A 10,202-nucleotide genomic window follows, 5' to 3' on the forward strand; every position below is an offset into this window, starting at 1 on the left:
TTCTCATACTCATGCTACAATGACTTTAAAATCAGTTTAAATCAGTTCAAATTCAGTCATTTGATCTGCCCTTGGTACACAAAACCTGTGACCGATAGTCAATTGAACCACTGATTGGCCTGTTTCTTCAGCTGCAGCAATTATTTGAACACCTGGTCAGTCTAAATTAGTTTAATAGTGATCTGGAGGCCCTATTGGCCATGCGTCATTAATTGATTACAAAAACTTGCATTTATATAGCACCTTTAACATAGTAAAACATCCCGAGGTGCTTCCACAGGAGTGTTAGCAAACAAAATTTGATGCATCAGTTGATAATAAGACAGGTGACCAGAAGAAGTAGATTTTAAGGAGTAGATTGAGGTAGAGATGCGGCGAAGTTTATGGAAGTAACACCAGAGCTTAAGGCCTAAGCAGCTGAAGGTAGCGTTGTCAATAGTAGAGCCTTGAAAATTGGAGATGCGCAAGGAGTCTGAATTGGAGGAGTGCCGAGATTTCAGAGGGGTGCCGGGCTGGAGGTGGTTACAGAGGTAGGGAGGGGTGAGGCAATAGAGGGATTGGATAACTAGGATAACATTTTTAAAATCGAGCGAGACAATGTAGGCCAGCAAGCACGGGTTGATGGGTGAACGGGAGTTGGTGCGAGTTAGGATATGGGCACCAGCATTTTGGATGAGCTCATGTTTTCGGACGGTACAAAGTGGGAGGCCAGCCAGGAGAGTATTGGAATAGTTCAGACAAGAGGTAGCAAAGGCATTGATGAAGGTGTCAGTAGCAGATGAACTGAGGTAAGAGTTGAAACGGGTGATGTTACGGAGATGGAAGTAGGCGGTTTTGGTGATGGGGAGGATATGCGGTCAGAAACTCAGCTCTGGGTCAAATAGGACACCAAAGTTGCGAACGGTCTTGTTCAGCCTCAGACAGTGACCAGGGAGAGGGATGGAGTAGGTGATTAAGAACTGGAGTTTGTGACAGCAACCGAAGAAAATGGCTTCAGTCTACCCAATATATAGTTGGAGGACATTTCTACTCAATACTGTACATCAGACAAGCAACATGACAAATCAGAGACAACCCCTTCACCAAGGATACCATTTCTAATTCACCTCTCCCACAATTCCTCCAGCTTCCCACTAACCCCTGATTTTATTACATCCCTGAAACCTCCCTAAAGCCTTTATACTGCCCTCATTAGTTTACTTTTTGCAGCTCAGTCCTTCATTATCTCCACTCCCACCATCCATTCCTTTCCCCCACATTGCCACCTCTGCCCCAATCACAACCTCAGTTGTGATTCTCTTCCACTGCCTGAGCCCCCATTCCCTTACCCTATCAACCATCACTCCGACAGACCCGAGCCTATATCTCTTTCCCCTCCCCCTCCCAAAATGCTATATCCTCTTCAGCTACTACCACCACCTCCCCCATCTCTACTCAACAGTCGTACAGCACAGAGGCAGAAGCAAAGATTGAGGAGCAATACAGTCGGCTAGAAAGAAGCTACTTTAAGGAAGAGACTTAAAGGTGTCAAAATAGCTTGGAGACCCGAAAAGGTGCAGCAGTACCATCTTGTGGCAGGAGGTGTGTTATTACAGCGTAACAGGAAAATGTTTACATTGGGTTTCCCATTATAAATGCTGACACAGGGTTTTTGCATTATAAATGTTGACATAAAAACATTACTTAAAAATCATGACATAAAAGAAATGGTAATGTGGACATGAGTGTGCATCATACACATGACTAGTTGATCTCCTGCAGTGGTGCTTGTAGGGAGTCAAGCCCAAGTATAGTCTTTCGGTTAAGCAGGGTCACCGAGTAGAGGATATATGGACCAAGGTCAAGGGATGACTATGACAAAAAGCTAGAGGGAGAAGGTAGACTATGGTGGGGTGGGAAAGGAAACAGTAGCATGAGGCGAAGGAAAAGAGCGAGCGAGGGTGCGAGCGAACGGGGAGAGCGAGGGAGAAAGAGAGAACGAACAGCAAGAGAGAGAGAACGAACAGCGAGAGAACAAGAGAGAGAGAGGGGAGAGAAGGGAGGGATGTAAATCCTCCACTCAACGCAACTCCAAACACTGGCTCATGTCTCCAGGCAGTCATGAGCACAGGGGAGATTAGGAGGAAGGGAGAGTCTGGCTGCACCAGAACACGTATTTATACACAGGCGGAACTGAGCGAAAGCTGAGTGGGGGGGATAAAGAGCGCGGCGAACCTGTGTCAGAGTAAAAAAACCTAAAGTGACGTTGGCACAATCACTCGGAATCGAGGAAGACTTACTTCCACTCCCTAAGTGAGTTCTTTGATGGCTGAACAGTCCGATACGAGAGCCACAGACCCTGTCACAGGTGGGACAGACATTCGTCGAGGGAAGAGATCGTTGGGGCTGGTTTGCCGTACGCTCCTTCCGCTGCCTGCGCTTGGCACGCACTTTGCGCTGAGACTCGAAGAGCTCAACGCCCTCCCGGATGCACTTTCTCCACCTCGGGCGGTCTTCGGCCAGGGTCTCCCAGGTGTCAGTGATGATGTCGCACTTTACCAGGGAGGCTTTGAGGGTGTCCTTATAGCGGTTTCGCTATCCTCCTTTGGGTCGTTTACCACGAAGGAGCTCCGCTTAAAGCATTTGCTTAGGGAGTCTCGTATCTGGCATGTGAACTATGTGGCCTGCCCAGTGAAGCTGATCGAGTGTGGTCAGTGCTTCAATACTGGGGATGTTAGTCCACGTGTCCTCCCAGGGGATTTGCAGGATCTTGCGGAGACATCATTGGTGATATATTTCCAGCGACTTGAGGTGCCTTCTATACATCGTCCATGCCTCAGATCCATACAGGAGGGCGGGTATTACTACAGCCCTAAAGACCCTGAGCTTGGTGGTCGATTTGAGGGCCTGGTCTTCCTCAGACGGCCGAAGACTGCACTGGCACACTGGAGGCGACATTGAATCTCCGCATCAATGTCGGCCTTTGTTGATAAGAGGCTCCCGAGATATGGGAAATGGTCCACGTTGTCGAGGGCCGCACCATGAATCTTGATGATTGGAGGGCAGTGCTGTGCGGCGGTGACAGGCTGGTGGAGGATCTTTGTCTTATGGATGTTAAGCGTAAGGCCCATGCTTTCATATGTCTCAGTGAATACATTGACTATATTCTGGAGTTCAGCCTCTGAATGTGCGCAGACGCGGGCGTCGTCCGCATACTGCAGCTCAACGAGAGGTTGGGGTGATCTTGGACCTGGCCTGGAGGCGGCATAGGTTAAACAGCTTCCCACTGGTTCTGTAGTTTAGTTCCACTCCAGCGGGGAGCTTGTTGATTGTGAGGTGGAGCATGACAGCGAGGAAGATTGAGAAGCGGTTGAAGCGATGATGCAGCCCTGTTTGACCCCGGTCCGGACGTGGATTGGGTCTGTAATGGATCCGTTGGTAAGGATCACGGCCTGCATGTCATCGGGGAGCAGGCGAAGGATGTTGACAAACTTTTGGGGGCATCCGAAATGGAGGAGGACGCTCCATAGACCCTCACGGTTGACAGTGTCAAAGGCCTTTGTAAGATCGAAAAAGGCCATGTATAAGGGCTGGCACTGTTCCCTGCATTTTTCCTGCAGCTGTCACGCTGCAAAGATCATGTCCGTTGTGCCCCTTAGGGGACAAAATCCGCACTGTGATTCCGGGAGGAGCTCCTCGGCCACAGGGAGAAGTCGATTGAGGAGAACTCGAGCGACAACTTTCCCAGTGGCTGATAGCAGGGAGATTCCCTTGTAATTACCGCAGTCGGACTTGTCCACTTTTAAAAAAATGGTCACAATCACTGCATCTCTCAGATCTCCCGGCATGCTCTCCTCCCTCCAGATGAGGGAGATGAGGTCATGTATCAGCGCCAACAGTGCATCTCCGCCATACTTTGGCGCCTCAGCAGGGATTCCATCCGCACCCGTAGCCTTGTTATTCTTCAGCTGTTTTACGGCTTTTCCTACCTTGTGCAACGTTGGGGTTTCACTGAGTTGGTGGCGGGTCGCATGCTGCGGGATGGAGTCGAAAACACTCGAGTCAAAGGCAGAGTCTCGATTGAGGAGATCTTCGAAGTGCTCCTTTCATCGGGCCCTGACCGCCTCGGTGTCCTTGGAGTGTTTCCCCGTTCTTGGCCAGGAATGGGGTGGGGTCTTGGGAGTTTGGAAAAAACCTAAAAAGTGACATTAGCACAAGGGAAGGAGCTGATTGGTGAGTAGCTGGTGAGTGTTTTTTTAAAAAAAGGTTTTAAGTTTATTTCTACTAAGTTAGTTCATAGTCTTTTAAATAGAGGCATGGCAGGGCAGCTCAGTCTCAGAGTGTGCATCCTGTGCCGTGTGGGAACTCCAGGACACTTCCTGTGTCCTGGACAACCATATGTGCAGGAAGTGTCGTCAGCGGGAGGAGCTCGAGTTCCGGGTTTCGGAGCATGAACAGCAGCTGGCGTCATTGCGTGCATCCACGAGGCTGCAACCTTCGTGGATAGCACGTTTCAGGAGGTGGTCACCCCGCAGTTTAAGAGTGTGCAGTCAGAGAATATGGGTGACCGCCAGACAGAAGAGGATAATCTGGCAGGTAGTGCAGGAGTCCCCCGAGTGCATCTCGCTCTCCAACCAGTATTCTGTTCTGAGTACTGGTGAGGGCGATGGTTCCTCTGGAGGGTACAGGCAGAGCCAAGTCCACGGCACCATGGTTGGCTCATCTATACCGGGGAAGGTGGGGAGAAGAAGGGGAAGGTGGGGAGAAGAAGGGGAAGGTGGGGAGAAGAAGGGGAAGGTGGGGAGAAGAAGGGGAAGCAATAGTGTTAGGGGATTCAGTAACTGGGGGAACAGACAGGCATTTCTGTGGCCGCAGATGTGACTCCAGGATGGTATGTTGCATCCCTGGTGCCAGGGTTAAGGATGTCTATGAGCGGCTGCAGAGCATTCTGAGGGGAGAGGGTGAACAGCCAGTGGTCATGGGTCCATATCGGTACCAACGACATAGGTGGCAAGAGGGACGAGGTCCTGCAGGCAGATTTTAGGGAGCTAGGAAAGAAACTAAAAAGCAGGACCTCAAAAGGCAATAATCTCCGGATTACTCTAGTGTTACGCACAAGTAAAAATAGAAATAGGAGGATAGAGCAGATGAATGCGTGGCTGGAGAGATGGTGCTGGAGGGAGGGCTTCGGATTCCTGGGGCATTGGGACTGGTTCTGGGGGAGGTGGGACCTGTATAGGTCAGACGGGTTGCACCTCAACGGGGCCGGAACCAATATTCTCGCGGAAGGTTTGCGAGTGCTGTTGGGGAAGGTTTAAACTAAAGAACACCAAATAGTGGGAAAGGTATGGAGGAGCAAATTTGCAGAGAAATTAGAGGTGCAAGAACTATAAGAATAGTAATAATAGTGGAATTCAACTTTTCCAATATACTCTGGGATCGTAATAGCGTTAAGAGCAAAAAAGGGGAAGAATTTTTGAAGTGTGTTCAGGAGAACTTTCTTGATCAGCATGTTTCTGGACCGACGAAGGAGGAGGCACTGCTGGATCTGGTTCTGGGGCAGATCAAGTGGAGCAAATGTCAGTAGGTAAACGTTTAGGGAACAGTGATCATAGTATCATAAGGTTTAGATTAGCTATGGAAAAGGACAGGGAGCAATCTAGAGTAAAAATGTTTAACTGGGGGAAGGCCAATTTCAGTGGGCTGAGAACAGATCTGGCCTGGGTGAACGGAATCAAAGATTGGTAGGCAAAACTGTAATGCAACAATGGGCTGCCTTTAAAGAGGAAATAGTTCAGGTACAGTTGAGGTACATTCCCACGGGGGAAAGGCAGGGCAATTAAAGTCAGGTCTCCCTGGATGATGAAGCAGAGAGAGAATATGATGAAGCAGAAAAAGAGCATATATGACAGATGTCCGTTTACAAATACATCTGAGAATAAGGCTATGGATAGAAAGGTCAGAGGTGAAGTGAAACAGAAAATGAGAGGCAAAGAGGGTATGAGAATAGAATGGCAGCCAACATAAAAGGTAATCCAAAAGTCTTCTATATACATATAAATAGTAAAAGGGTAGTAAGAGGAGGGGTGGGGCTAATTAGTGACCAAAATGGAGACCTATTCATGGAAGCAGAGGGTATGGTGAGTTACTAAACAAGTACTTTGCATCTGTCTTCACCAAGGAAGAGGATTCTGCCACAGACAGTGAAGGAGGAGGTAGTGGAGACACTTGATAGGATAAAAATTGAGGGGTATTAGAAAGGCTGGCTGTACTTAAAGTAGAAAAATCACCAGGAGTGGATGGGATGCATCCTAGGATGCCGATGGAATTGAAGGCAGAAATTGCAGAGGTACTGATCATAATATTCCGATCTTCCATAGATATGGGGGTGGTGCCAGAAGACTGGAGAATTGCAAATGTTATACCATTATTCAAAAAAGGGTGTAAAGATAAACCCAGCAACTACACGCCAGTCAGTTTAACCTCGGTAATGGGGAAGCTTTTAGAAAGAGTGATCAAGGACACAATTAACAGTCACTTGGATAGGGGTATATTAGTCAAGGAAAGCCAGCACGGATTTGTTGAAGGCAAATCGTGTTTAACCAACTTGATCCGAGTTTTTTTGATGAGGTAACAGAGAGGGTTGATGAGGGTAATGCGGATGACGTGTACATGGATTTTCAAAAGGCTTTCGGCAAAGTGCCACACAATAGGCTGGTCAGTAAAGTCGAAGCCCATGGAATAAAAGGGACAGTGGCAGTATGGATACGAAATTGGCTTAGGTGACAGAAAACAGAGTAGTGGTGAATGGTTGTTTTTTGGACTGGAGGAAGCTATTCAGTGGTGTTCCCCAGGGGTCAGTACTCGGACCACTGCTTTTTTTGATATATATTAATGACTTGGACGTGGGTGTATAGGGCACAATTTCAAAATTTGCAGATGACACAAAACTTGGAAGTATAGTGAACAGCAGGGAGAAGAGTGATAGACGTCAGGGAAGACATAGACAGGCTGGTGAAATGGGCGGACGCGTGGCAGATAAAATTTAACGCAGAAAAGTGTGAAGTGATACATTTTGCAGAAAGAATGAGGAGAGGACCTATAATCTAAATGGTACAATCCTAAAGGAGTTGCACGAACCTGGTGATGTGTGCACAAATCGTTGAAGGTTGCAAGGCAGGTTGAGAAAGCAGTCAAAAAGGCTTACTATATCCTGGGCTTCATAAATAGAGGTATAGACGACAAAAGTGTGCAAATTATGATATCTGTATAAAACACTGATTCAGCCCCAACTGGAGTACTGTGTCCAATTCAGGGCACCACACTTTAGGAAGGATGTGAAGACCTTTGAGAAGGTGCAGAAAAGATTTACAAGAATGATTCCAGGAATGAGGGACTTCAGTTACATTGATAGACTGGCAAAGCTGGGGTTGTTTTCCTTGGAGTAGAAAAGAATGAGAGGAGATTTGATCGAGCCGTTAAAAATCATGAGGGGTCTGGACAGGGTAGAGAGAGAGAGAAACTGTTCCCATTGGCAGAAGGGTCGAGAACCAGAGGACACAGATTTAAGGTGATTGGCTAAAGAACCAAAGGTGAAGTAAGAGAAAACTTTTTTTACAGTGAGCGGTTGGGTTCTGGAATGCACTGCCTGAAAGGATGGTGAAGGCAGACTCAATCTTATCTTTCATCAAGGAAAAAAAATTGCAGGGCTCCTGAGAAAGGGCAGAGGAGTGGAACTACCAGAGAGTCGGCACGGGCTCGACGAGCTGAATGGCCTTCTTCCGGACTGCAACCATTTTAGGATTGTATGATAATGGCAAAATTGACACAAATGTGACAAAAACAGGAGAGGGGATCAAGTGGCGTAGACACAGGAAGTGCATGCAAGACGTTTACTGTATTCTCGATAAATATTGGCCCAGAAATCGCACCCTCCCGGGTCTGTATGGACCCGGGAAGGCATCGTAAAAGCCGGTTTTCAGCGCATAATGCGCATGCGCTGAAAACTGTTTTTTCTGATCTGTCAAGCTGGAGCTTGACAGATCCTCCATATCTCAGGAGCAAGGACATTCGCATGGGTAAGATTGCGGTATTTACCCATATCTTGCCCAGCAAATGTCCTGAAAACTCTTGTGCCTGATAAAAGGAGGCGCATAGCCTACTTTTATAGGCGTAAGGGTTTTAAAATACACAAACGTTATAAAATAAAATTTAAAAAACATTTTGTTAAAACATTCCCCACTACGGTAAGTTTATTTTAAACCATAATTTAAAAAAACTTTGTATAAAAAAATATTTTTAATATAATTCATAAATAACTAATTTAAATTAATAAAAACATGGTGTATTTTTTCTATTTGATTGTATGTGTTGGGGGCGGGGGGAAAGAGAGGGTTCGCATTCATCATAATGGGAACTCCGTAAGTTGGAGTTCCCATTATTATGAATGAGAATATACTTTACCTGGATTGGCTGCCAGAGCCATGCAACTGCAGTTCCAGCCCTGCGCATGTCCTGACGTGCACGCGCTCTGACACACACGTCAGTGGAGACCTCAGGACTGGGAACTCGCGTGGGTGCAGCAGGAAGAGGTAGATGCGCATCTTTTTAAAAAAACCTTTGTACCCGATCGCCCACGGGAAGCAGCCGACCCGGATTTCTGGGCATTATACAGCTACCAAATATAGTCATCACACTTTCTGTATATTTCCCGTTTTCCTATACAACATACATTCACCTCAGGTTGGAACGAAATAAAATGTGTTTTTTCATGGAATTTCTAACATGGAAATTCCATCACATCAACTTCACTGTCGTAAAATTACAGCCAAAGCAAACCTGTTAATTCGTCTGGTGTCCATGCATAGTTGCGGGTAGCTTTCTCAGAAGGTGTTCCTGTGGCAGTGATCATCCTCACGCTAGGACTAGATGACCGGCTGCTATTTCTGCTGCCCTGGATGTGTGAACAACAGAAGTCAAAATAAAATTCCTTACAAGTTAAACCTGATTGAATGATTTATATTTGCTATTTTATAAACAACTCGAAAGTGAAAAAGTAATCACTACAATCACTACCTTCAGAGAATCAAATTGGTACCTTTATTCAATAAACAATATGAGCTACAGCATATTTCGGCCTCTCCATACGTTTATTCAATAAATCCAATTTTGCATTGTTTTATGAGCAGTATTCAGCTGTTTTGAAAGGTGCAGCTAAATACTGCTCATAAAACAATGGGGGGGGGGGGGGAGGAGATTGGGGGGGGGAGGAGGAGATTGGGGGGGGTGAGGAGGAGATGGGGGGGGGGGGAGATTGGGGGGGGGGAGGAGATTGGGGGAGGGGGAGGAGATTGGGGGGGGGGGAAGGAGATTGGGGGGGGGGAGGAGATTGGGGGGGGGAGGAGATTGGGGGGGGGAGGAGATTGGGGGGGGGAGGAGATTGGGGGGGGGGAGGAGATTGGGGGGGGGGAGGAGATTGGGGGGGGGGAGGAGATTGGGGGGGGGGAGGAGATTGGGGGGGGGGAGGAGATTGGGGGGGGGGGAGGAGATTGGGGGGGGGGAGGAGATTGGGGGGGGGGAGGAGATTGGGGGGGGGGAGGAGATTGGGGGGGGGGAGGAGATTGGGGGGGGGGAGGAGATTGGGGGGGGGGAGGAGATTGGGGGGGGGGGAGGAGATTGGGGGGGGGAGGAGATTGGGGGGGGGGGAGGAGATGGGGGGGGGGAGGAGATTGGGGGGGGAGGAGACTGGGGGGGGGGGAGGAGATTGGGGGGGGGGAGGAGATTGGGGGGGGGAGGAGATTGGGGGGGGGAGGAGATTGGGGGGGGGAGGAGATTGGGGGGGGGGAGGAGATTGGGGGGGGGGAGGAGATTGGGGGGGGGAGGAGATTGGGGGGGGGAGGAGATTGGGGGGGGGAGGAGATTGGGGGGGGGGAGGAGATTGGGGGGGGGGAGGAGATTGGGGGGGGGGAGGAGATTGGGGGGGGAGGAGATTGGGGGGGGGAGGAGATTGGGGGGGGGGGGAGGAGATTGGGGGGGGGGGAGGAGATTGTGGGGGGGGTAGGAGATTGTGGGGGGGGGTAGGAGATTGTGGGGGGGGGTAGGAGATTGTGGGGTGGGGGGATGGGGAGGAGGAGATTGGGGGGGTGGGAGGAGATTGGGGGGGGGAGGAGATTGGGGGGGGAGTTGGGGGGGAGGAGATTGGGGGGGGGAGAGGAGATTGGGGG

At 49.0% G+C, this 10,202-nt stretch overlaps 1 protein-coding gene across 5 annotated transcripts in view; it reads right to left on the reverse strand.

Annotated features, from left to right (window-relative positions):
* The window catches only part of map3k7 (mitogen-activated protein kinase kinase kinase 7), a 163,528-nt gene that overhangs the window by 19,486 nt on the left and 133,840 nt on the right, over positions 1–10,202 (reverse strand). For all 5 annotated transcript variants that reach the window (XM_070885382.1, XM_070885381.1, XM_070885380.1 and 2 more), the window contains one exon: positions 8,818–8,932. In XM_070885382.1, the coding sequence (XP_070741483.1) occupies positions 8,818–8,932 (115 nt within the window). The remainder of the gene's footprint in view (positions 1–8,817; positions 8,933–10,202) is intronic.

Source organism: Pristiophorus japonicus, chromosome 7 (assembly GCF_044704955.1).
Source record: "Pristiophorus japonicus isolate sPriJap1 chromosome 7, sPriJap1.hap1, whole genome shotgun sequence".
In the NCBI taxonomy this organism is placed as follows: domain Eukaryota; kingdom Metazoa; phylum Chordata; class Chondrichthyes; family Pristiophoridae; genus Pristiophorus; species Pristiophorus japonicus.